The sequence below is a fragment of the Nomascus leucogenys genome, chromosome 1a (genome assembly GCF_006542625.1).
Source record: "Nomascus leucogenys isolate Asia chromosome 1a, Asia_NLE_v1, whole genome shotgun sequence".
NCBI classification, from domain to species: Eukaryota; Metazoa; Chordata; class Mammalia; order Primates; family Hylobatidae; genus Nomascus; species Nomascus leucogenys.
Window position 1 is genome coordinate 40,905,886 of NC_044381.1, and position 26,565 is coordinate 40,932,450.

Here is a 26,565-nt window from a genome sequence, read left to right on the forward strand (position 1 = left end):
GACAGGACGTCGTTCCCCAGGAAAGGAGCTACTAGGAAGACAGTGGGGGCGGAAGCGGGTGCAGCAGTAAGCATCCACCTTCAGCCTCCCTCCACTGCCCCCTCCCCTCCCCGCCCTCAGTGTCTTATTCAGATGCTGCTGTGTGGGGCCTGGATGTCTGTATTTTTTGCAGGTTCCTCTCAGGATTTGGATGCAGAGCAAAGCTGGGGAACCCATCCGAGGGCATCGCTTGAGACTTGGGAAGGGGGTGCTCATTCCCCAGGTCCAGCCCGCAGGCCCCTCGCCTCTCACGGCTCCTGACCCTGTGGTCTGCGGTGTGACCAGCCTGTCTTCCCACCCCCAGGCTCTGTCATTTGCCATCTGTTGTGTGTGGCTGAGCTGTGGGGTACAGCTCACAAGGGCCTCTGTCCTGCCAGCTTCCTTGGGGTCCAGCCCCCGGGGAACCCCAGAAGGAGACCAGGGGCAGGGGCAGGCTGGGGCCAGGTGCTGAGCCTCCCGGCTCCTTCCTGCGAGGCCACCTCAGCTGGCTCTGTCGTGAGCTGCAGGCTATGCTCCTCTTCCAGGGTGACTCTCACAGCTCTTCCTTGGGTTCCTCCAATGTGACCCTCCTGTCGTGGCCCCAGGCCTGGAGCCGGTCATGGCTGGATGGGGATAGCCTCCGGTTCCTGCCTGCATGTGTTTCTTGACACTGCTTTAAGGTCTCACCCCAACCTGGCAGTCTCAAGCAGCACAAACTTATTACCCTCCTGTCCTGGAAGACAAAACTGAAAATCAGTCTTGCTGGGCGAAAGTCAAGGTCTGGGCAGGGCAGGCTCCTGCTGGGGGCTCCTCCTGCCTTCTCGGACTTCCCAGGCTGCCCAAGGCCCTGGGCTGCTGCCCGGTCCTCCCCTCCTGGTCTCCACTCAGCATCTGCTCTCCCGGTCCTGCTGCTGCTGTCACACTTCTTCCCCTGACCCCTCCCTCCTGCATGGAGGGACTCTGGGATGATGCTGCATCTGCCTGGCTCATCACGGCCTCTCCCCACCTGAAGATCCTGTCCCAAGTCCCATTGGCGAGGGTGCTGGTGCCATGCGAAGGTGACATGCACAAGACCAGGCATTCAGATGTGGGCCCCTTGAGGGGACATTATTCTATCAACACTGCTTTCCAGACACCCACACTTTTGGAAACAGTCCCTTGTGTATGAACTTTCCTCAAAGTCACCCAATTCCAGCACTGTCTGTTTCCCTGACAGGGTGTGCTGTCCTTGGCTCTTCTTTCTTCTTTTTTTTTTTTTTTTTCAAAGTACAACAACTTTTAATACACCATTAATACTAATGATTAAAAATTATTGCATAGTCTTATGCATTTACCCTAAAACATTTTCTGAAAGTAAACGAATTATATAAAAGACAAATAACCCTTTAAAATGTGGATGGCCTTTACTACCTCGATCTTCTATCCTTTTTTGTCTTTTCAGTACTTTTGTCCATTGTTTTCTCATTATCTCCCCTGCACTTTGGGCAATACCCATTTCCCCTTTGGTTTATAGGTAAGTGAAACACATGAAAAGTGAAACCATTCAATTGGACACTGTTCATTGTCACATCCTATCATCTCCCCGTAAGACACTTGGTTGCATAAACAGTATGTAGGTTCATTAGGATCTATTGCAAACTCAACAGGTGAAGCTTCCCTTTCCTGCTTGGCCTTGGAGCGTTTCTTTTTCTTTGCTGACTTGGATTTCTTTTCTTTAGGTGGCCGATCATCACAGTCTTCAGTCCCATTTGCCATGTGACATAAATCACGGCTTTCACGGGTCCGCTGTCTGCGGGGTCTTCTTGAAGATCTTTCTGGTTGGCTGGAATCCATCTTTGCTTTATCTGAGGCTCGTTCACTTTCAGCAGGATCTTGGAAACACTGTGAATGTAACTCCATTTGTCTTGCCCGATTTTCCACCAATTCGAGCATTTGTGTAACAATCTGTATTTTTTCATCTCCCAATTCTTGACTATTAATTAGTGCTCTCTGGAGAAGCTGCTGTAGACGTTTCTTCTGGTTTAAATCATCTTCTTTCTTATATTTTTCATAGACATCATCAATTTCCTTTAACGTTTGTGGAGCCAGGATCCGCGACGGTCCGAGATGCTGATCGCCGTCCTGATCCATTGGTTGGGAAAGAGACTGGAAACATCACCGCAAAACATGCTGCAAACCCCGACTCGGATTCCGCTGGGGCCGAACCAACGCCCCCGCACAGCCCCGACTCTCTCCCCAGCATCCGGCTCGCCGCCGCCCCTCTCGCGACCAGCCATTTTCCAGGCCCGCGGGAACGCCCTTGGCTCTTCTTTCAAAGCAGGTTGAGAAGGGAAACCCATGCCTGTCAACATTCCCTAAGCCCACTCTGCTGCCTGAACAGGTAAGCCTGTGGGGACCGGGGCTGTCCACTGTGGCTTCTGACTCTTGTTCCCCTCCATGCAGCCGCAGTCTCCTCCAGCTCTGCCTGAGCTTCCCCAGGGGCTGCTTCCTCACCTTCGTTCCTCACCCTGCCCGGGATCCGGCTGCTGTCATGTCCCCTGCTCACCCCTCCTCCATCCACACACCCTCTTCCCTCTCCCCAGCCTCCACTCACTCACCCCACAGAATCGGGCTGAGCGCCTCCCTGGTAGAAACAGGAGGAAATAGGAAGTGAAACAGACAGGACTTCTGTGCCCAGGTGGCCGGCAACCATGGGGAAGCTGGAGGGGGATGGAAGGGTACACACATGGGATCCCCTGTGGCCTCCGCGGTGCATCGTCACACTCTGAGAAGTGAGGCAGGAGGTCCACAGGGAAGGCCACGTTCAGAAGGGAGCACAGGGGCAGCAGGCTGACCCAGCCTTGAGTTGGGGAGGCTGCCTGGGGAAGTGAAGCTGGAGCAGGGACCAGGTGCCGAGTAGGCATTCGTGAGGCCCTAGGAGGACGGAGCCGGGCCCCTCAGGGCTCAAGGGACCCCGCCTAGTGATGGGGCTCAAAATGAGGGGAGCAGGGGGTAGGAAAGACCTGGAGGGGGCAGAGCCTGGCAAGGAGGCTGGACCGGAGCATCTGTTGTTTGAAGAGATCATGCAGGCTGCAGTGAGGAGACTGGATGGAAGGGGGTTTGGGGAGATTTCAGCTAAAACATCTACTCGGCTGTTCGCAGCCCACATTTGGGAAATGAAAGGACAAGGATGAGTCTGAGTCCTAGACTGAGAATGAATCGGGTGACTGGTCATGCCAGCCTCGGAAACTGGCACATGTGGGAAGACCCCAAGAAGCTTGGGAGTGACATCGTCTTACAACATGGAGCATCTTGAAGATGACTTTGAGGGTCTCCATGGAGAGGGGGAGAGGCAGTTGGATTTACGGGTCTGGCAGCTCACAGAACCTTGAGCTGGTGATCAAATTTGGAGGCCTTGGGCTCAAAAGGATCAACTGTTAGGAACTGCTGCTCCTCCAAAGCCCTCCTGCCCCTGCCCACACAGCCTCACTGGGAGTCAGAACCAGCTGGCTGTGGCTCTGATCCCTGCAGCCCAGGACTCTGGTCCCTGCTGTCCACCTCAGTGAGAAATGAACGATTCTTCACAGAGTTGCATGGGACAACATTGTCTCCCCATCCAGCCTGGCCTCGGGCAGCCTTCAACCCCCAGTGTCCTCTTAAGGTGAGGGACTCTTCTCCGCACCTCTGCAGGACTGCATGAGCCACCACCAGCACAATGATGCCTGTGGCATGTGGGCCTTCTGCCCCCTCTCAAGGGCAAGTCTAATAAAGCCAAGTTCAGGGACCACAACCACGATGTGTACAGAGTGGTCACACTGCTGAACTCCCTTAACCACCTGGAAGGCAGGCATCCCAGCCCAGGCTTAATTGCATTCTCTAATGAATGAAGACAGGATTCTGGGTGATTTATTTTTTGTTTTTGTTTTTTTTGTTTGTTTTAGAGACAGGGTCTCACTCTGTCACCCAGGCTGGAGTGCAGTGATGTCATCACGGCTTACTGCAGCCTTGACCTCTTGGCCTCAAGCAATCCTCCTGCCTCCGCCTCCCAAAGCACTGGGATTACAGGCATGGGTCACTGCGCCTAGCCTTACCAGCCCTTTAGTAATAAGCACTTTTCAGAGAATTGAAGCTGTTCAGCCTGGAGACGAGGCGCAGATATCACCGTGGACACTGGAAGTCTGGTTGGATGCCGGGGTCAGCTAAGAACAAAACGGCACTGGAGAGCAGAGGCTGTGGCTTGGCTGCCTTGACCCTGCAGGAGGAACTTGGACTGGCCCCAGGTGATGCTGCCTTTGCTGTCCTAGGAGAGGCCTGGCAGGGTCCTTTCCATCCCAGAAATGCTGTGATCAGAGCCAATAAGCACCCACTGGAAGCTTCATCTGCCCAAAGGAGAGTCTGCCTTCATCAGCACAATTCATTGTGCACCAGCTTCACTCAGTGACTGTTCTGGAAGGTGCAGGGCTATCAGAAACAATTTTAAGTCCCTGCTTTCAGGAAGTCAAGCATAACAAATAATATGCACCCATGATAACTCTCCATGAGGGGCTGAGGTCTCTGGGGCTCTGGTAAGCCGTCCACCCAGACTGTGCGATAGAACCCAGAGGAGGGGAGAACCCGGGACTGGGAGGGTCAAGAATGAAATCTGGGGCCAGACGCGGTGGCTCATGCCTGTAATCCCAGCACTTTGGGAGGCCAAGACGGGCGGATCACGAGGTCAGGAGTTTGAGACCAGCCTGGCCAACATGCTGAAACTCCATCTCTACTAAAAATACAAAAATTAGCCGGGTGTGATGGCGCACACCTGTAATCCCAGCTACTCAGGTGGCTGAGGCAGAAGAATCACTTGAACCCAGGAGGCGGAGGTTGCAGTGAGCTGAGTTTGCATCACTGCACTCCAGCCTGGGCAACAGAACAAGACTCTGTCTCATTAAAAAAAGAAAAGAAAAGGCAAACCGCATTACTATGGTCCACAGAAAACCAGTCACATGAGCCACCAACAGAAGAGAACACAAACTAAGACCAAGGGAAGCCATGTTCCTAGCACCGTGCTGTCCCTGCTCCCAGCTGAGGCTTGGAGGAGGCCTACCCTGCTGATCACAAGGAGAAGAGCCAGGGTTCCAAGGCAACCCACACACAGTGGGATGGCATTCCCGACACTTCCGTAGGGAAGCAGCGTCGCCGTGCCCTGAAGACTCATGTTTGAGACAGGTAGGCAGCGCCGCTCTATCAGCCGGCTGGACAGTTTTACATCTCAGGGAAGGGCACTGTGTCATGGATGTAAATGACATGGCACAGCAATATCTGTGGTGTCTAGTGGTGATGAAGTCCAGGTGCTGTTAATGGAGGAAATGCTAAATTGCAGTTAGACATTAATGAAAAGATGCAATGCTTTTTCATTGTGATGCATGGGGCCCCAAATTCTCCCTAGACCTCTGGACCCAGTGTAAGGCCCCTGTGCCTGCTGGCCAGGCTAGGGTGTGGGGACCTTACCACGGCACGTTTCCTTGGTGAGGCCATGCCAATGTTCCTCATTTCTCACACTTAGGACCCCTCCCACGAGTGGGGGGAATGCAGCCCTCCAAGGAGCCAGTGGTCTCAGACCTGCCACCCCACAGCCAGAGGTTTCTGGCCCCAGGCCACTGGTGTTTTCCCTGCCAGTGCAGGTGAATTCTGGAAGGAGGGTGCCTGGGAGGTAGGTATGGGGGTGTTGGGTGACTTCAAGCCTCCAAAGACCAGAGGGAAGGCTCTGCCTCATGGAGCTCTGTGAGCAAAGGCCAGGAAGCACCCAGGACCCTGAGTCTGTGCCAGCTGGCATCAGGGGGACTTGGAGATCAGCCTCCCCGGGGCCGCCACCTCCAGGGCCCTGCAGAGAACAGGGCTGTCCTGAGTGTGCCAGGGTCCTGGGAATGTCCTCCCACCCCCATCACATCCCAGTCACCTGGCTGGCCAAGGGCCACCAGAGAGGAAATAGTTTGAAAAACCAAAGTCCTTTCTGCCCCAAAATATTTTTTATTCTTGCATTACATTTGTGTTTCCAATTGTCAATAAAAAATGCTTAGAAAGTGGTTACAAAACAGCGTGAACTGGACAGGAGGAGCAGCTGGCCCTGAGGGTCCGTCACTTCTCCACTTAGACGGCGTGAAGTGGGCCTGGCATCTAGGCGGGGTCAGTCAGGCTTCTCACTCTCAGGATCTGGAAAACAAAACCGCGCAGCTGACTGTGGGCCCGCCGTGGTGCTGGCCACTCGCCGAGGGCCAGGCCCTGACGCCCTCCCAGGAGCTGCCGACGGGAAGGCTGTGCCAGCTCTGCCATGACCCACGCCCTGTGTAGATGGTCTTGTCCTCAGCACAGCCCTGGCGGCCTCTGTCACCTGGGCCACCCTTCTTTATGTGACCAGTCAGCACACTGAACGGCTGCCAGAAACCCAAACAGACGCTCAGCTCCTGTACCATCTGGAGCGTCTGGGGAGCGAGCTGCCCTCCAACACCCAAAACAGGAGGCTCCGGGATGAGGGTTCCTCCTCCCTCCATGCAGAAGCTCGAAGGCTGGTGCTGTAGCTCTCTGAGGAGTGGCCCCACAGCCAAGGCAGCCCCCACAGTGGACCAGGCAGGAGACACTGGGACCCTCAGCTTGCTCACGGTGAGGCCTGCGATGCACGTGCAGGAGGGTCTGCAGTCAGCTCGAGGCTGTCTTTAGTGGGAGGCCGGGGGGCTGGCTGCCACCATGCACTGAGTCCCACAGGATGAGTCCCCACCCTGGATGGCCACCTTCCCTAAGGCCCCTGTGCCTACCAAGAAAGCCACTGCCCCTTACATGATCCACGGGCAACCCCAAGCCCCAAGTCCTCCTCTCAATAAGTCCAAGCTCGTCCGAGGAGCTCCCACCTCCCCTGAACTTGGCCCACCTGGAGCAAAGAGGGTGGCCCCAGGGGCTACAGCAAGTAATGCAAACCAAGCCTCCTGGAGACAGGGGCTGCAGGTGTGTCTCGCTGACCAGGAGGCTGGTTCCCTCCATCATGGGCACAGCCCGAGGCGCTGCTAAGTGTAACCAGGTGCAGAGTGGTGGGAAGCCCAGCCAGCTAACCTGACCAGCAGAGCTGACCGTGTTCGGGGCCCAGGCCACAGCTGGTGGGGGCAGTGTTGGGGGCCAGGCAGCCCTGCCACACACCCTGCTCTCAGACCCCTGCCGGGGCCAGCCCAGCCCAGCACCTGGCAGCACCCCAAGCCCCTCAGCACCCTCCTCCAGAGGTATGGATGCAGCTGAGCCCAGAACTGGCTCCCAACTCCTGTGCTCCCTAGGAGGCTGGTTGGTTTGGATTTTATATGGACAGAAGGTAAGAAAAAGATGTTGTTTCACACTGTTTTCGAGCAAAAGTGTTTATTTTTCTCCTTCAGATATACAATCTCTTGGGGATTCCGTGCCACTGACCACCATGTACGAGGAAGGGATTCACAGGCAAGGGGGACAGGTGAGGGCAGCCCCCACTTCACTCAAGGACAGGGCAAGGGGGCCCGGTACAGAGAACAGAAATCTCTTACGACAGCATCGTGCCCTGGCAGAAGATTCTGCATAATCACCTAGAAAATTCAATTCTAACTGAATTGATGGAATAATAGATTTGAACCAAAATAATTTACCCAGTTCTATTAAGTACAGAAACTATACAATTCACAGCTGGGCAGTCCCAAGCAGTCTGCTTTCCAGCGGGAGGTGGAGGAGGCTGGGGCCTTCCCCTCCCACCAAGGGCTGTGTTGTGCCCGCTGGGGACGAGTCCCACTGAAATCTCCAGGAGAAGAATGACCCTGCCCTCCGCAGAGCAGGCTTAGGGGTGGACGGGAGAGCAGTCTGCGTGCCAGGGGTGAGCAGAGCCACAGGCCTCCATGGAAATCATGGAGAAGGGAGGGAAGTGGGCAGGAGAGAGGGCAGCCTCTCCAGCTGAAGGAGCTGCGCTTGTCTCCACAGGGTGGGCGGGCAGCTAGAGTTTCTATGCCCAACACACACCTTATCCTCACTCACAGCAGCCCACTGGCACCGAGGGCATGTTTGCTCACCTCATGTTTTCTGGCAGATTTCTCATGGCCCAGCGCAACAACTGACATTCCCTACTGAGCAAGCAGCTCCGCCAGTGTGCCCTGCCCCAGCGTCCCGCCGTCTCTCAGCCCCTAGATGAGCCCAGGGAACCGGCACTCTACTGAGGACAAAGCAGGGCTCACCTAGCATTGGAAGCTCTTCAATACTTAAGGTAGCTAATTCAATGTTTTTAAAGGCATTTACAACAGAAAACCAAAGATTGAACTTCAGCTTCAGATTTGTAAACCATTCACATCTCTGCAACTTAAAACAGTAAATAAAGATTATCAATGCACAAGCCAATTGCAAATGAAACCTTTTCCGATAATTTTTTTTAACATATCTTTTCATCAGGGAACGGAAAAGCTGGCATTCAAGGCACTGTACTTCTGCAGGGTGACGACAAGTTTCTAACCATCAACTCAAGTATAGGAAGTGGGTGTGGAGACGGCGCGTGGACCACAGGAACCTAGGAGCGAACAGGGTCTGAAGCCGCAAAGGAAGCAGTCTTGCTGCCCACCCGCTGTCCCCCTCGTGGCTGAGTGCTGTGCCCACAGCAGGCGGTGGGGGGGACTCGGAGGCCAAACCACACCTGGTTTCTCCGGGAGGTTCCGAGGGCGCCATCTGGCAAGGGACAGGGCAGAAGGCTACGTGATCCGCAGCCGGGGGCCAGGCATGCTGACCACAGGTGGCTGCAAGAAGACTGGCAGCACAGGCACCTGGGGGGGGCTCCAGCTGCCCTGTGCCCCCAGCTGGCCCACCTGGCCTGCCCAGGGCCCCCAGGACACTGGAGCTGGGAGCAGGCTTCCGTACTGACCCAGAGGTAGCGCACAGGGTGGGGCTGGGAGGCTGGAGAGGGCAGTACCTGGTGTGGGCATGGACAGGACCGGGGCGGCTCCGGGAATGACCGTGGTGGACAGAGGGCCGGGCGCTGGGGGCAGACGTGGCATCCCCACTCCTGCTCGAGGTGCGGTCATCTACAAAACACAGAGACGAGAAGAGGAAGGTACACGTGGCTGCAATCAGCTGGCCTCCCTTAGTGGCCCCCAGGGTGCCGCAGTTTTCTCCATCCTCAGGAGACAGCAGTTCTGGAACCTGCTGTGACAGGCACCATCTCAGGGCTGACACCAGAATGATGGTACAGGGCCAGGAACCATCACCCTCCCTTGTCTGCTTCCCCAAGCTGCAGCCTGATAGCCTCTAGGCCACACACCTGGGTGTCCACCAGCCAAAATGGGCCTTGGAGGACTGGTGGGGCCTGGCCCCCGAGGGCGCATGAGTGGCCCCACACGCCTCTACTCAGCCACCACAAAGGCCTCCTGCTTGGCTGGTCAGTGCCCTCACAGGAGCATGAACCACCCAGGAGCAGAGCCCCAGGACTTGGGCAAAGCAAGTGTGCAGGGAGGTGATGGCAAGGCAGCCCTTCCACTCTCCCAGCCCGGGGAGAAGCTGTACACGGGGTGTGCCCCAGGAAGGCAAGGCTGTTGGCCATGGGGAGTTACTCCTCTCCTCTCCAGGGAGGGCCCCACTGGGCACTCTTCACAGGTGCACGGAGGGCACTCGGCGACTTCCACACCCCTTCCTGGAAATCATGCTCGGCAGTCAGGGGCTGGAGGGGCCTCCTCATCTGGAAGGGCCTCTACGGAACCGACAGCTGAGCCCTGCCCACGGCAGAATGCCCAACACCTCCCCAAGGTGCCTCCATCCTTCCAGTCGACACCATGGGGATCTCCAGGCGGGCAGGAAAAGGAGTCAACCACACAGACTGGACAGAGAGAAGGAGAACTGGCCTCGTGCAGATGACAAGACTGTGCAGAAAATCCACAAGAACGGACAAACCAATTTCTAGAACTAATAGCAAATTTGGCACAATTGCAGGATATGAGGTACGAAAGTCAACTATAGTTTTATATTCTAGCAACAGGAAGCTGGAAAAGGAAATTTAAAGAAAAATAACATTTATAATAGCATTCCAAAACATCAGCTACCTAGGGATAAATTTAATGAAAGATGTATAACATCTTTACACTGCAGAGAAACAAAAAAGATGCCAGTAAATGGACACCATGTTCACAGGAACGCTAATGTTGTTCATATGTCAGACCTCACCCAGTTAATCAACAGACTGAGTACACTCCCAGTCGAAATCCCAGCGGGCTAGCCTGCAGAAAGTGACAGGCTGTTCCTAAAACATATGCAAATATTAACGACCTGAAAAAAATCAAGAAATTCTTGGAGATCAACACTGAATGTCTTTCCTGAGCAAAGATGAAACTTACTAGAAAACTTCAGTCATTAAGAGAGTGTGGTGTTGCCACGGTGATAAGGGAATGGCTAAAGGAAACAAAATAGCAAATTCAGAAATGGACCTATGCACAGACGGCCACTTGACGAATGTCTGCCCAATTCAATACAATTCAATATGGAGAGGAAGGGGCTGGAATGATCAGGTATGCAGAGAGGAAGAAAAAGACTGACCTCTGCATCAAAATATACTCAAGAGTTCATTTGAGATGGCTCATGGGATCAAAAGCAATAGCTAAAGCTGCAAAGCTTTTAGGAAAAACAAAATTAAAATTTTTACCATTTCATGTTCACCATTAAGAAAGTGAAAACAAGCCACAGATCGGTAGACTATATCCATTACATATATTAATATATATATACACAAGGGGTCTTCAAAAAGTTCATGGAAAATACATATGAAAAAACTATGCATGATTTTCAAAAAAAATCTTTGCACTCAAATAAACTTGTACTAACTTATTACAGCATGTCTGAAGAGGAGGTAGTCTGAGGCACTAAGAAGGAGAAGACTTCAGTTTGAAAAGAGCCCCTATCACAATAACGTGAATTCTGCCAAGGAAGAACCAACATCACATGTACGGTGAAGCTTGGGTGGAAGAATGGTGAGATCACTGATGCTTTCTGAAAAGTTTACGGGGTCCACGTCCCCAAAGAAAATAGCAGTTTACAAATGGTTGACTTGTTTAAGAAGGGATGAGACCATGCTGAAGACGGAGCCCACAGCGGCAGGCCATCCGCATCACTTAGTGAGGAAAACACTCATCTGGTCTGAGCCGTAAGTGCACAGGACCGGTGGTTAACAGCAGAAATAGTGGCCAACACCACACACATCTCAGTAGGTTGAGCTTACACAATTCTGACAGAAAAATGAAAGTTGAGCAGACTTTTCACTCAATGGGTGCCAAAACCATTGCGCCCACATCGGGTGCAAAGAAGAGCAGAGCTGTCAGTGGTAACTTTGAACAAGTGGGATGGAGATTCTGAAGCTCTCTTTGAACTGTAGTGACATGAAACATGGCTTTCCCGGTAGGGTCCTGAAGACAAAGCACAGTCAAGGCAATGGCGCTGAGGGCTGGAAGTGGTCCCATCAGAGCAAAAGTGGGCCAGTCAAGAGCAGAGATTGTGGCAACAGCTTTTGGGATGCTTAAGGCATTTTGCTTGCTGACTTTCTGGAGGGGTAACAAGGAATGGTAACATCTGCTTAGTATGAGAAGGTTTAGGGAATGTGAGCCAAAGCTTCAGCAAAACCCCCCCGGGAAAGCTTCCCAGAGAGTCCATCTCTGTCACGACAATGCTCCTGCTCATTCCTCTCATCAAAGAAGTGATTTTGCAAGAGTTTCTAAGGGAAATCATCAGGCATCTACCCTACAGTCCTGATTTGGCTCCTTCTGACTTCTTTTTGCTTCCTAATTTTGAAACATCTGTGAAGGGCACCCATTTTTTGTCAATTAATAATGTAAAAAAGACTCCATGGCCATGATTAAATTCCCAGGACCATTAGGTCTTTAGGGAGGGACTAAATGGCTGGCATCATTGCTTATAAAAGTGTCTTGAACTTGATGGCGCTTGTGTTAAGAAAAAAGTTTGTATTTCTTCTTTAGTAGCTATAATTATAGGTATGCTATAACTATAGGTATGTGCCACCATGCCCAGCTATTTTTTTTTTTTTTTTTTCCCCAGACAAGGTCTTGCTCTGTTGCCCAGGCTGGAGTGCAGTGGCACTATCTCGGCTCACTGCAGCCTTGACCTCCTGGGCTCAAGTGATCCTCTCACCTCAGCCTCTTTAGTAGCTGTAACTATAGGTATGCACCACCATGCCCAGCTGTTTTATTATTATTATTTTTTTTTTGAGATGGAGTTTTGCTCTTGTCGCCCAGGCTGGAGTGCAATGGCACAATCTCAGCTCACTGCAACCTCTGCCTCCTGGGTTCAAGCAATTCTCCTGCCTCAGCCTCCCGAGTAGCTGGGATTACAGAAGCCCACCACCATGCTGGGCTAATTTTTTCTTTTTTTTTTTTTTTTTTTTTTTACTTTTAGTAGAGACAAGGTTTCACCATGTTGGCCAGGCTAGTCTTGAACTCCTGACCTCAGGTGATCCACCCGCCTCGGCCTCCCAAAGTGCTGGGATTACAAGTGTGAGCCACTGCACCCGGCAGCCCAGCTAATTTTTGTACTTTTTGTAGAGATGGGGTTTTGCCATATTGCAAAGGCTGGTCTTGAACTCCTGGACTCAATCAATCCACCTGCCTCAGCCTCCCTAAATGCTGGGATTACAGGTGTGAGCTACCATGGCCAGCCATATATTTCTTATTTTTATCTCTTAATTCCATTTTTCTGTGAACTTTTGGAAGCCCCCTTGTATATGACAAAAGATATATAATGAACTCCCACAAATCAATAATAAAAAGATAAACAAATCAACTTTTAAATGGTCACTATCCTTGACCAGGCACTTTTTAAAAGATGGCTGATAAGAATATGAAAACATGCTCTAAGGCAAATTAAACAATAATGAGAAACCTACTACTAGACCTCAAATTCTTTTTGCAAATAAACTTTCAACTACAATGTCCTACACAGAATATTTAAAAAGTCACCAGAAAAGACAAGGCAATATAAAGAAAAACTAGGACAAAGAGCAAACCAAAACTAAAATATATTATGTGAAGGAGATACAAGATAGAGAATTTTGGTAAAGAGTTAGCAACTATTCTTTTTTAAGATACAGCAGATGTGGTTAAAAAAAAAATTCAACTGAAAAACACAATAACCCAAATTAAAAACTGAATGGATAGGCTTAACAGCAGTTTAGACACAAAGAAAAATTTAGTGACCTAAAATCTAAAGCAAATAAACCAGGAAGGTATGACTTATTCAAAGGAAAATATTTAACTGACAGAAACATCCCCAAGGAAGCCTAGACATTGGACTTAGTAAACAAAGGCTTTAAATCAACTGTCTTAAATGTGCTCAAAGAACTCAAGGAAGCCATGGACACAGAACTACAGGAAGTCAGGAAAATCACACAGGAACAAAATGAGGATATCAACAGATAGGAATTATGAAGGGGATCAAGTGGAACTAGAAGAGCTGAAAACAATAATAACTGACATTTACAAATTCATTAGAGGGGTTCACCGGCAGATGTGAGCAGGCAGAATAAAGAATCAGCAAGCTGGAAACACTTACAGTGGAAATGATCGTATGAGGAGCAGAGTGGACAGAGCCAGAGGGGTCTGTGGTCCACCATGAAGTGGATGAGTAAAACGTTACGGGAGTCACAGGAGAGGAGAGCCCAGAGATGAAGGCTAACTCTTATGCTGCAGTGACTCTCCACAAGGGGGCCAAGACCATTCAAGGGGGAAAGCAGTTTTCAACAACAACTGCTGGGAAAACTGGATATGCACATACCAAAAAAAGAAAGTGGAGCCCTGCCTTGCCTCACAAAAATCAACTCTATCCCAGCACTTTGGGAGGCCAAGGTGGGCGGATCACAAGCTCAAGGGATCGAGACCATCCTGGCCAACATGGTGAAATCCCGTCTCTACTAAAAATAAAATTAAAAAATTAGCTGGTGCAAGCCTGTAGTCCCAGCTACTTGGGAGGCTGAGGCAGGAGAATTGCTTGAACCCGGGAGGCGGAGGCTGCAGTGAGCTGAGATCACACCACTGCACTCCAGCCTGGCGACAGAGTGAGAGACAATCTCAGGAAAAAAAGAAAAAAAAATCAACTCTAAATGGACCAAAGTTCTAAATGTCAAAGCGAAAACCAGAAAACTCTTAGTAGAAAACTTAAGGAAAAGGTTTCACAACATTGGATTTGGCAGTGATTTCTTGGATATTACACTAAAGGCATAGGCAACAAATGAAAACAAGACAAATTTTAAAACTTTCATGCATCCAAAGGCACTATCAACAGATCATATATCTGATAAGGGATTAATATCTGGATTATGCAGAAAATTCCTAAAACTCAACAATGAAAAAAACAAGCTGATTCAAACATTGGCAGAAGACTTCAATAAATACTTCTTCAGGGAAGACATAGAAACAGCCAATAAGCACATGAAAAGCTGCTCAATATCACTACTCAATTAGGAAAATGTAAAGCAAAACCACAAGATACCACTTCACACCTGAGAGGATGGCTACCATCAAAAACCAGAAAGGATGGCTGAACGCGGTGGTGCATGGTGGCTCACGCCTGTAATCCCAGCACTTTGGGAGGCCGAGGTGGGTGGATCACTTCAGGTCAGGAGTTCGAGATCAGCCTGACCAACATGGTGAAACCCTGTCTCTACTAAAAATACAAAAATTAGCTGGCCGTGGTGGCAGACGCCTAGAATCCCAGCTACTCAGGAGGCAGAAGAATTGCTTGAACCTAGAGGGTAGAGGTTACAGTGAGCTGAGATCGTGCCATTGCACTCTAGCCTGGGTGAAAGAGCAAAACTCTGTCTCAAAAAAAAAAAAAAAAAAAAAAAAAAAAAATCCCAGAAAGGAAATCTGTTGGCACAGATGTGGAGATATTGGAACCTTTGTGCACTGTTAGTGGAAATGTTAAATGCTATAGCTGTTACTGAAAACAGTTCCTCGAAAAACTATCATACAATTACCATATGATCTAGCAATTCCACTTCTGGGTTTATATCCAAAAGGATAAAAGCAGGGTCTTGAAGGGATGCATGTACACCTATGTTCACAGCAGATTAATAACAGCTAAAAGATGGAAGCCACCCAAGCGTCCACTGACAGAACTGACAGACAATCCCGTAACAGGATTCCACTGAGAATGGATGTGGTACACAGATACAGTGAACTATCACTCAGCCTTCAAAGGAAAGGAAATTCGGACATGCTACAACATGGATGTCATCAAGGGTGCCCTTGGAGGACATTTTGCTAAGTGGAATAAGCCAGTGGAAAAAGACAGATACCGTGTGATTCCACTCTATGAGGTACATAGAGGAGTCAAAGTCAGAGAGACCAGAAGCAGAATGGAAGTTGCCAGGGGCTGGGGGAGGGACAATAGCGAGTTATTGTTTAATGGGTACAGAGTTTCACACAATAAAAAGAGATGAACAGTGGTGGTGGCTGCACAGTATTCTGAATTTATTTTTGAGACAGAGTCTTGCTCTGTCACCCAGGCTGGAGTACGGTGGTGCGATCATAGTTCACTGCAGCCTCCAACTCCTGGGCTCCAGCGATCCTCCCACCTCAGCCTCCCAGGTGGCTGGGACCACAGGCATGTGCAACCATGCCTGGCTGATTTTAAAAAGTTCTGATACATACTACAACATGGATGCACCTTGAAAACATTGTATCAAATGAAATAAACCATTCACCAAAGCGCACATACAGTATGATTCCATTTCTATGAGGTACTTAGAGTAGTCAAAGTCGTAGACACAGAAAGAAGGATAGAGGCTACCAGGGCCTGGGAAACCAGAAGTGCCAGAGAGGGGGCTGAGGAACTAGTGTTTAATGGGGACAGAGTTTCCGTGGGAAAGATGAAAAGGTTCAGTGGATGGATGGTGATGGTTGTGCAATGCTCTGAATGTACTTCATGCCACTGAACTGTACGTTTGAAAATGTGTAAAATGGTAAATTTTGTGTTTTTTATATATATATTGCCATGACAAAAATAAAAGTTTAAAAAAACCCTTAATACTTAAAAAGAATCCAGAACATCTGAACAACAGTTAGCTCTGCTAATCCTGAACGCTGATATAGCTGGAGCCCAGGCAGCAGAGATGAGCCTGCCCAGGCTCCAGATGCAGCCTCGCAGAGCTGTGGGGCCATGTTCAGGATTCCTGACTTTGTCCTAGAATAATGCGGTTCCACTGAGAATAAATTTGAGGACTCAGACTGGCGGAGGTGTACCTGTCAAGAGGACCCTGCAGTCGTTCAGAACAGAAGTCACAGTGGCGGAGCTTGGGAGTGTGGATGTGGAGAGAAGGAAACAGATTCAGCTCCAGCATCATTGGAACAGCAACAAAGACTGACAGCTGGGTCAAGAGCCAGTCCTGGAAGATCTCCACGGACCGAAAGCACTAAGTCTGCTCTCCTACCACAATGCAGCCACATGAAAACACACTGACAAAGGGTCATCTGAAAACTAACAACCACACTTACTTCAAATAGCAACAGAAATTATAAAATATTTTCAAACAAAGGTTAATGAAAATGCTGCACATACTTTTGGGATGCAGCTAAAACCATTAGTGGGCACTTTATAGCCTTGAATGCCTATATTGTAACGGAAAGCCTAGAAATCAATGAACATACCGTAAGAAACTTTACAGAACAACAAAATTCACCCAAAGATAGAAGACAAGAAATAATAAAATAAATTAATGAAACACACAATAAAGACTACCAAACACAAAATGTGTTCTTTGAATAATTCAGGCTAATAAAATGTACACCCCTAAGGAGACTGCATAAAGAAAGAGAGAAAGAGCAAAGGAGAGGCAGAGAGAGAGGAGGCAGAAATCACCAACATCAGGAATGAAATCAAGACATCACTATAAATCCTGCAAATGGAAAAAATAATAGCTATTATGGATACTTTTATGGCAATTAATTTAAAATTTTAGATAAATTTAGAGGAGAGATACCAATTGCCAGAAAGGCAGAATTTAACAAAACGAAACAGAAAATCCAAATGGTGTTAAAAGTGTAGAAGAAATTGAATCCATATAACAAATGTACCCTCAAGGAATGGTGTGTGATAAATACAGCAAAAATGTCAATTAGAGTGTACGTAGTAGGTCCTATGGATGTTCACAGTAGAATTTTCAACTTTTCTGTGTGTCTGAAAAATTTCAAGGTAAAAGATCATAGAGGAAAGTATCCCATGCTAAAAAATACAAAAACAAAACTCCAGCCCAGATGGCCTCACGAATGACCTTAACTAAATATTTGAGATAGAAATAACACCAGTCTTCCACAAACCCCTCCAAAAAGCCGAAAAACAGCAGATGCTTCTCCAACTCGTGCTGACATCAAACAAGTTAGGTGTGAAAACCTAGGACAGCAGGTCCTCACTTCCGCCCCACATTGGCTCAGGTGTGTGTGAGCTACGGCCCGACGCTGGTGTCACTTGGGTGAGATGCACACCTGCCCTGGTCTCCAGCCTGGGCACAAACAGAACTCAGGCAGAGGTGGGCCTGTCCACCAAGACCAGGGCTACCTGCTCTGAGTGCGGGGCTCAGGCTGCCCAGGCTGGGGCTGCTGCTGTATCTGAGCTGTAGAGTCACAGCCCCGGCCTGGCCTGGCCTGTCCTTTCCACCTGCCAGCTGCGGAGCTGTGGGTGCGTCGCTCACCTCCCAATCTGTAAAGTGGAGAAGCCTAGTTCTTGGGGCTGTGGGGAGAATGAACTCAGATCATGAAAATGAAGAGCTTAACTGGACACCCCTCTGCCACACACGGCGCTAGCAAATGCTGGAGGCAAGGCAACCCCACCCCAGAAGCACCCAACCTGCCCGCCCCGCACTCACAGCCCGCGCCTCGCCAGGGGCAGCCCAGCCTGCCTGGGCCTCCATGTCTTGCAGCTTCTGGGTCTGCTTCAGCTGGTTGAGCGTGGGCTTCAGCTGTGCGGCCCCCACCGTCTTGCTTGTCCATTCGTCCACCAGCTTGTGCAGGTCGTCCGTGAAGGTGCCCTTCTTGTTGTTGCTGTTGTTCACCTGCGCCTGGACGTGCAGGGCGGGCTGGGGGCCTGGCTCAGGGCCTGGGGCCAGGCTGCTGGTGGAGGACCCTGGGGAGTCACACACAGGCCAGGATTGGTGACGCCACACACGCGCCCAGGCCCCCAGTGGGCTGGCCGCATTCGTTTTTACGTGACAGCTGAGACAATGGTCTCACTTGGGCCAGGCAGCACCTTGCTTCAAGAGGCGGTCGGATTAAGGGGCCTGGCTGCCCAGGGTCAGACATGGTGGGGCATTTCCATGGGCTGTGCCAGGTGGCCGTCACCCACCTCAGAAGCCAGGCCAGGGGACAGGAACCTGCAGCAGCCGGCAGCCTCTGCTCAGCATCCACTCTGTGCCCACCGCTGCCCGTCCCCAGACTCACGTGTGAGAGAGCTCAGGAAACTCCTGGCACAGCCAGACACACTGGGCTTCAGAGTCACGGTGCCCAGAGTCAGGTTCCTCGGGCTCTCTCTGGCCTGTGCATCCTCAGCCATAACATGAGGACGTGGGACGGTGGAGTACCCTGTGCAGAGCGCTCAGCACGCGGCTGGCCGGCCTGCAGGCAGCCCCCTGGCCTGCGGGAAAATGCCTGCCAGGGCTGCCTGACTTGCATTCCCATGAATTTTAATGGTCTGGTTGTTTGGAATTCCAGACGTAGAAATGGTCCTGACCAGCGCATTCGAGGAAGGTATTCATAAAGGGTACCCGTGCCTGGGGCTGCCTGACGCGGCCCCACCAGCTCCTGCCGTGGGCTGCAGCCAACGCCCTGCTGCAGGAGGGAGCTGGGAGCCGCTCTGCTGACCATTAGCACACCAGAGCACTCGGCTGCTTCATTCAAAGCGTTTTTTAAGGGACCAAAATGAGACTTTAAAATTTCTAAATCATACCCTTTCCACGCAACACATGTAATTTCTGGTTGGCAATTTTGAATAAGCCAATTTAAAAATTTTCTGCATAGAAAAACAACCTAATGACCATCTCTTCAAACAAGCTGTCCCAAAATGTAGTGGACTTTAGTGGCTAGCAATGAAAAAGCACAGACACAGACAATTAAAAATTAGTGATGAGATTTGACACACATGGAGCTATTCCTACATGAAAGGTTCAGCCAGAAAAGAAAAAAAAATTTTTTGAGAGAGATGAGAGAGAGAGAGGTGAGTGGCCCAGGGAGACTAATATCCACTCAGTCCTGGCATCTCTCCTCGTGGGGAGGCACTCATCTTTAGGACTTCAAGGAAATACTCATTCCTACGGTTTTGGAAAAGGAGCCAATTAATGATTGGCAATTTGCGGGTGTTCCGGGGAAGGATAAGCCCGTTAGATGTGAACTGGCGAGACCGCACAAACTCTAGGCGCCACGGAGACACACGGGGGAGCCGAGGGCAGCGATCCCGCCAGGCAGAAGCAAAGCGGTGCCCGGCTGAGAGGCATGGAGCAGGCGCAGGGCAGGCACAGGGCAGGCCCACGCCCGCCCGGCCGCGGGAACCCTGATGTGAGCTAGCTACGAGAAAGCCCATGCGATGAGAGAGGACAAAGGGGGAAAAAACCCGGATAATTACTACTGCTGTGTTCTTTGCCTAGGCAGAGACGCTTCAGGGCAGACCCTGCAAGGGAAAAAGAAACGACACAAGACCACAGGGTTAGGCAGAACAGCACACACCGGGACACGCTACCACACTAAGCAAAAGTCGTCAGTGTGCAGGGAGGGGCAGACAGGCAGCAGTTCAGACAGATGGCCAACCCGGCCAGGGGAAACGGGGCAGCCCCCGGAGAGAGGGTGCAGGCTCCCAAGAGCTTCGCCGAGGGGGCAGAGGTGCCAGGGCCAAGCCCCTAAGCTTCAGGGAGAAGTGTTTGTTTCTAGAAGCATATTCTAAGAAAAGTAAAAGAGAAAGAAAAAAGCAAAAAAAAAAAAAAAAAAAAAAAAAAAAAAGAAAAAAGCAAAGCACACCGCTTGGCTTTCAAACATCAGGCTTCTGGGAGCCCCACTGATGGAGGCAGGACACCCTGCTGAGAGTCGGCCATGGGAGCTCTGGAATGGAGCTGGGCACGGCCGGGCTTGGCCGCCGAAGCCCATCGGAGGTTTTCCAAGTGCAAAAAGATACATTGTTTTGCAGGTTGGAGGCCAAGTCTGGATCTCAGATGGCTGCCTCAGATGAGGTCAGCGGCAGGTGTTGAGTAGGGGACCCGAGGGTTTCTATCTAGGGGCTGACCTCAATGTCTAGGGACACTGCCGCCTCATTAACAAGTCAGTATCCACAAGGGGTAGGGCAAGGCCTCAGCCTGGAACATTTCTGGCCTCCTTGTAATTGGGACCGCCACTAAACTGACTGGTCCCAACTACCCAGAGGCCACCTGGAGTACACTGAATGCAATGTCCTAGCCAGTCAGTGCCCAGCCTGGTGGGGACAAGGTCCCCGGGGTAGGCTGGGCCGGAAGGTGCGGCCATCCCCGTTTATCCTATAGGCAGGCAGAGCTGGGACGGGCAAGCACAGGCTCAGACTTCCTCAAGGTCACTCGGCAAAGCTGCACTAGCACGGAGGCTATCTACACTCCAGCCCACAGCCCCTTGCCAGGAGCACACTCCCTCCACAGCAGGAACACGCTCCTCAGCGCTGTTCCCGGGAGACCTAAAAAGAAGTGACTCTGATCTTCCAGGGACTCAGAAAACCTGGCAACGTCTGCCTTCCTTCTCCAGGGCTCATGCCTCCTGCCTCGGGGGTCAGCGGGCAACTTGTCATCCAGCTCCTTGGCCCAAGCTCGGCCTGAGTTGTGCATCTGGGACTTGGAAACCTAGCTCAACTATTTTTAGTCCATTCTGTCTGTCCCTGAGCTAGTGTGGGGAAAGGTGAGGTGGCGTTCTGTCGCAGACCTTACTGTTCAAATAAAAAGGAGGGAGCCCAGCAGGAGGGATCCAGGCCAGTGGGCTCTGGGTGAGCAGCTCCGAAGGGCTGTTCCCTGGCTGCTCTGTTCTGAGATGAAACCCTGCTAGGAACACACAGCTGATATCCCCTCGATGGCTCACTGAAGTTTGCAGGGGAGGTACAGCTGGTTTTCTGTAGTGCAGGAGGGGCCCCTGAAGTCTGTGATGCAGCCTAGGCTGGGATCCATTATGTAGGGGCACTGGGTGAGCACCAATTTCCCTGGCAGGCTTTGTGGGGGGCTGTAGCCCATGGTCCCATGTAGACAGTCCTAAGCCAGGTGCTTCAAAAAGCTGCTCTGTGCCTATCTGGCAGGTCTTGGTGTGGCTGGAACTCTACATTCAAGGCTAATTCCTGGCTGTTGCCATGCTGCGAAGAACACCAAACAGGCCGGCTGCCGGCTGGGAACCACCAGAGGGAGCCTGGACCTGCGATCAGAGCTGGGACTCACTCACTGACTTTGGGAACCTGGGGTCTGGAGTGTCTGGAGGACACAGCACCTGCTCAGAGCCAGGGAGCATCCCTGGCCCACGGAGGCCTCCATGGACCCTTCCTAAACTTGGGCCCCAGTGACCAGTGTGCAGACGGCTCCTAGACCTCCAGATAAACTGATGGGTGCCAGCCTTTCAAGGCCACGCTGTCCGACGCCACTCACTGCAGACAACTGGGCTGGGGCAGAGACCTCCCCACACTCTGGACAGCCCTGCCTGTCCTTAAGTGGCTCCTTAGTCCACCTCTCCAGAGCCTCGGCCTCGATTGGGCCCTGCCCCTCACTTGCCCACCATGCACATGGCACCCAAAGACAGCCCCCACCTGGCCCCCTGCCGCTTGCTGTGTGCCAGGACAAGCACCCCCACCTCCTGTCCATAAGGCAGCAACAGGAGAACAAAGGAAACTTTCAGAAGGCTGTCGATTGACGCCAGGCCCACCTCAGTCTCCCTGTGGGGCTTCCATCCCCAGCCAGGCCCAGGAAGAGGCGGCGCCAAGGCCCTGGACTGCTCAGTGGTGCTGGGGCGGGGGCTTGGCGGCCTCATCCCAGCTGTTGAGGGGATCCGCTGCTTTCTTCCCAGAATGTAAAAGTGGCAGCACACAGGACGACAGGAGGGCCAGCTCTTGGACTTGGCATCTCCTGCTTTTGTGCAGCCGACATCAGCTGAAGCCCCCCAGGCACAAGTGGAGGCTCCCTCCCCACTCCAGCCCTGATTTGCTCTGGCACAAAAACAGCCTGCTCTTGGGTCAACGGCCCTGCCCTCTGGGTAGCCCAAGCACCTGCCCCATCCAGACCCTCAGCCTGTGGCCAAGAAGACAACCATGAAGGATTCAAACTGAGGGTGTGTGCCTGGGACAGGGGGACTAAAAAGCGGTCAGCCCCTGAGCGATCCATCACATTCGCTTTTCACCTCACAGGGCTCAATACTGCCCAGGAGCCCACAGGACAGCCGGGGCAGCCCACCTCCCGTCACAGGCGCCCTGGCGGCTTCACCTCAGTTCCCCACAACTTCCCGCGCACCTTCAGGTGGGTCAGCCCCCACCGTGGTCAGCACTGGCTCCCTTTTCTCACACAGGAGAACAATGGACATCCAGGGACAAAACCCCTTTTAAGGTGTCTACGTATTGAACAACCATGTTCTTGAGCCAAAAACTGTCCACAAAGCATGCATTGGGAAGCAGGATCTGCCTCGGCTCTGCCCAGGGAGACCTGGGGCTGTTTTCATGTTGCCTTGAGCTAAATGACCCCACACTGCACTAGGCCCCATTGCCCACAGGCCTGCTCCAAAGACAGCCCACAGTGGTATGCAGCACTGACCACCCTGGCTGCAGAGGTCAGGGCCTGGTGGGCGCAGTGCAGGGTGGGGGCCCTCCTCTCTGGATGCCCTCTACCCTGAGGCCTCCTGAACACCTGCTGCAAAGGGCCTCGCTGAGCACGCACTCTCTCCCCACCAGGAGGGATGAAAGCATTCCACGGTGGGAGAAGGCCTAGAAGGCATCGTGCATTAACACTGGAGGGTTCCCAAGCCAAACATGCTGCAGCCAACAGCCAATGTGGAGAAAACCCAAAGAGAGAACAGCGTGCAGAAAGAAAGGCCCACAGGGTGCCAGCACCTGCCCGGTCAGGTGGGAAGATCCAGGACCCCAGCTTCTGACCAGCAGAACCAACAGAACCGCGACCAGAGGTGCCATCTCAGCATCTGCACCTGACCCTCCTCCCTGGCTCCAAGGCCAACATCCCTTAGAATGCACTGGGCCAGGTGCGGTGGCTCACACCTATAATCCCAGCACTTTGGGAGGCCAATGTGGGTGGATTGCTTCAGCCCAGGAGGTCTAGACCAGCCTAGGCAACATGGTGAGACCCTGTCTCTACTAAAAATACAAAAAAGTAGCTGGGTGCAGTGGTGCAGACCTGTGGTCCCAGCTACTTGGGAGGCTGAGGTGAGAGGATTGCTTGAGTCAGCGAAGCGGAGGTTGCAGTGAGCTGAGATCTTGCCACTGCACTCCAGTCTGGGTAACAGAGCGAGACTGTCTCAAAAAAAAAAAAAAAAAAAAAAAAAAAAGACTGCTCTGGGGCACTGGGTCATGTGAGCTCCCCACAGCATCTGCTGACCACAAGGGGGCATCTGCAAGCTGGGTGAGAGGTCTGTGCCAAGGGGCCCAGCTCACAGGGGTTCCAAGCAGGGCCTTGCACTCCCTAGGGGTCTGTCCACCTGCTGCTCCCGGCCTCCTTGCTTTATTCCGTCCTGCACCTTGAGTCAGCTCGGGCCTCTGGAGGTGCCTGCTGCACTGCCCTGCTCTATCCCTGGGCACAGCCACCTGGGCACCCACAGCCCATCCTCTGGCCTGGCCTCAACCCACCCTGCCTGGGGCCGTTTCATCTTCTCTGACCTTCACAGAGGCCAGGATCCTTCTATACTTCAAAATTTAACACATTTTGTTTTCCTGGAACTGTTTCTCTTCCAGGAAGTGGGGGTGCCCCACACCAGGGCAGTGAGCTGAAAGCTCTCCCTAGGCTCGAGGGAGCGAAGGCTGGGCTGGCTGCACCAGCTGCCCCTCCCTAGCTGCACCTTGGCATCCACCCTGCTCCTCCTCTACTTGCAGCGCGACCCCCAACCCCTCGGCGTCTTCCATGCACCGACCTCAGCGTCTTCCTAGCCCATCTGCTCACACTACCCCTGCCTGCATCTCTCCCTCCCGGCCTCCAAGCCCGGCGCAATCCCACGGCCTCCGCCCAAGTCCTCAGCCTCTCAGCGCTCACAGGGCTGCCCCCACCCCTGCAGTCTTTCCCCTGGAGGTGCTTGGTCTCCTCACAGACCCCACAGCTCTCCCTTCTCTTTTGGGCTGCCCTGTGGGTTTACCCATGAGCAGCAGATGTGCCGGTGGATGGCTCAACAAGAAGTCCAGCCTCCACAGCCCAGGGGCACAGAGACAGGAGAGGCCAGTCCCAGCCACATCCCAGTAGAGTGGCAGAGACTTCAGAGGCCTGGAGCTGATCCAGACAGGGCTTGAGAGGCGCCCAGGGCAGAGGCCCACCTCTGGGCTCTCCCCGGCCAGCAACTTCAGAGTGTGGGGGAATTGGGGGAGACATTATGGCCCAAAAAGACTAAGACCAAGACTTGCTTGATGGGGGCTAAGCCGTGAAAACAAGCAATACCACAAAACACAGCACAGGGGTGGAAGTGGGGCCTGGGTAGGCGCCATACCTAACACCAACGCCCTGCACTGAGTCTCCCAGGTGCCCCAGATCAAGCCGCACATGCAGGAGCCGGAAGAGGAGCAGCAAGTGAGGCACAAGGCCAGCAGGGCCGGGAACCGGCTGTGGAGAAGGAACCAGAGACGCAGGGGCGGGGGTGGGGGGGAAGGCGCCCACCCCTCCCCAGATTCAACTCAGCAACTCACCAGACACCAGGCCACCCAGACCCCCAGACCAACAGCCCAGACGACACGGTGGCCGAAACAGGGCAGCCTGCTAACAGATGAATGGGAAGCCCTGGGAAGGCCCTGGCATTTCTACATGGCCCTTGTGTCCTCGACTTGCCTGCCTGGAGAATGATGACCCACGTGGACCTCTGATGGGGTGGGTGGATGGCAGTGGACGCCTCCCATGGGCATGGCCTCTGGCTCCCAACAAGCACAATGTATCTTTATTGTACAAGCAAAAAGTCACGTGCCCCAAACCAGCATATCCAATCCAATTGTTAAAAAGCTTAATTTTCCTGTTAAAAAGACAAAAGCCTAAAAATCTCACAGCTTTTGGTTCATTGGCCGATTGTCCTGAGGGTTAAAAACAAACTGCATGCTTTGGGATGGCCCCAAGCAGGCAGAGCCTTCCCTGGAGATGGAGTTCCTGGGCACTAACTGTGTTCCAGGGCATCTGAGCAAGGCTGGGACTGGGTTTTGGCTTAGTAGTGATTGGAGGAACTGCATCATTGACTTCATCCCTGCGGTCACGGGAGGTCATAGGAAAATACAGCAACTAAAGTGCTCCCACTGGCTGGAGGAGGAGGAGGAGCCGGCCAGGCAGGACGCATGCTCCGAAGAAGAGCTGCCCAGGCAGCCGTCACTCTCCTATTTGGGGTTGGAGACAGCAGTGGGTGAGGAGCAATGACAGAGGGGACCAGACCTGCCCTTCCATTGGGGAGGGGCTGGGGAGGCCCGAACTGGAGCACGTTCTCTCAGCATTTCCACATGCAAGGCGCGGGGCAGTGGGTATGCAGGGACCGGGTGCTGGGATTTGGCCCTGGTACAGAAACCACGCCCTCCAGTGACCTTTAGAACCGTATAGGCTCGCTATGTGCATGTCTTCACAGTCCAGACACGCGTGACACACACTGTGCATCTGGAGGAGGTTGGGGTTGTCTTTTTGTTGTCGCTGGAACTGGGGACAGCAGACATGTATATTTGCCACAATTGCAACAGAAAAAAAAACTACGTCCAACATAAAAAAAATTAAATAAATGAGGTGACAAAAAAAATGCAAAGGGCTCCAGTCCTTCTGGGCAGAGGTGCCCGGGGTGGAAGGCAGGCCAGCCGCTGCACATGCTTTCCGTGCCCAGGCACCAGCCATGAGCATGCACACGCGCTGTGTGGGGCTGGGGGGTAGGTGCAGGCGGCCGCCGCTCCAGGGGACTGGCTCATGGGGTTCCACTTTGATATTAAATAAGTGACTTCGATGGGGTGGGGGAAGCATCCTATGAAATGTATGAAAGGTAATGAAGACAGGGAGGGGTTGGGGGGAGAAAACCAAGGGCCAGGAGGTGATAAAATACAAAAGAACAAATACAGACAGATGGACACAGATACGGGTCCACTGAGGAATCGAGCACGAGGTTTGCTACTAGACTTATAGGTCACTCTCTCAGACGTTGGGTGGTAAACCGTCCAGCCTGCAAATGAATATAAAGGGAAGAAAACAAAGAGACACTCATCAAGTACAGGTTGCTGCGATTCCTCCTCCACACCAAAAGCCACACCAGCCTCGTCACTTAACATCCACGGCTCCATCTAGCCCAGCCCGGAGCACCAAAGCCACTGACCATGTAATGGGAAGGAGGCAGCGGGAGAGCAGAAGAGAAGCAGCCCGGAGAGGGGCGG

The 26,565-nt window shown here is 52.3% G+C and overlaps 1 protein-coding gene, 1 long non-coding RNA gene and 1 pseudogene across 3 annotated transcripts in view; 1 reads left to right on the forward strand and 2 right to left on the reverse strand.

The window, feature by feature from the left end:
* Positions 1-631: 631 nt before the first annotated feature.
* LOC100604526 lies at positions 632-2,398 on the reverse strand (annotated as a pseudogene). The gene has a single exon (XR_121346.4). The product of XR_121346.4 is annotated as an inhibitor of growth protein 2 pseudogene (transcript).
* Positions 2,399-5,986: 3,588 nt separating this feature from the next.
* Positions 5,987-26,565, reverse strand: part of WNK2 (WNK lysine deficient protein kinase 2) — a 135,165-nt gene continuing 114,586 nt past the window's right edge. The window contains 5 exon segments of the mRNA XM_030802187.1: positions 5,987-6,189; positions 8,933-9,044; positions 17,873-18,129; positions 19,621-19,665; positions 26,259-26,357. Of these exon segments, the coding sequence (XP_030658047.1) occupies positions 6,164-6,189; positions 8,933-9,044; positions 17,873-18,129; positions 19,621-19,665; positions 26,259-26,357 (539 nt within the window). The 3' untranslated portion in view covers positions 5,987-6,163.
* On the forward strand, positions 6,198-8,377 carry LOC115832313. Its single transcript, XR_004027725.1, has 2 exons — positions 6,198-6,636; positions 7,392-8,377. It is a non-coding gene; the product is annotated as an uncharacterized LOC115832313 (long non-coding RNA).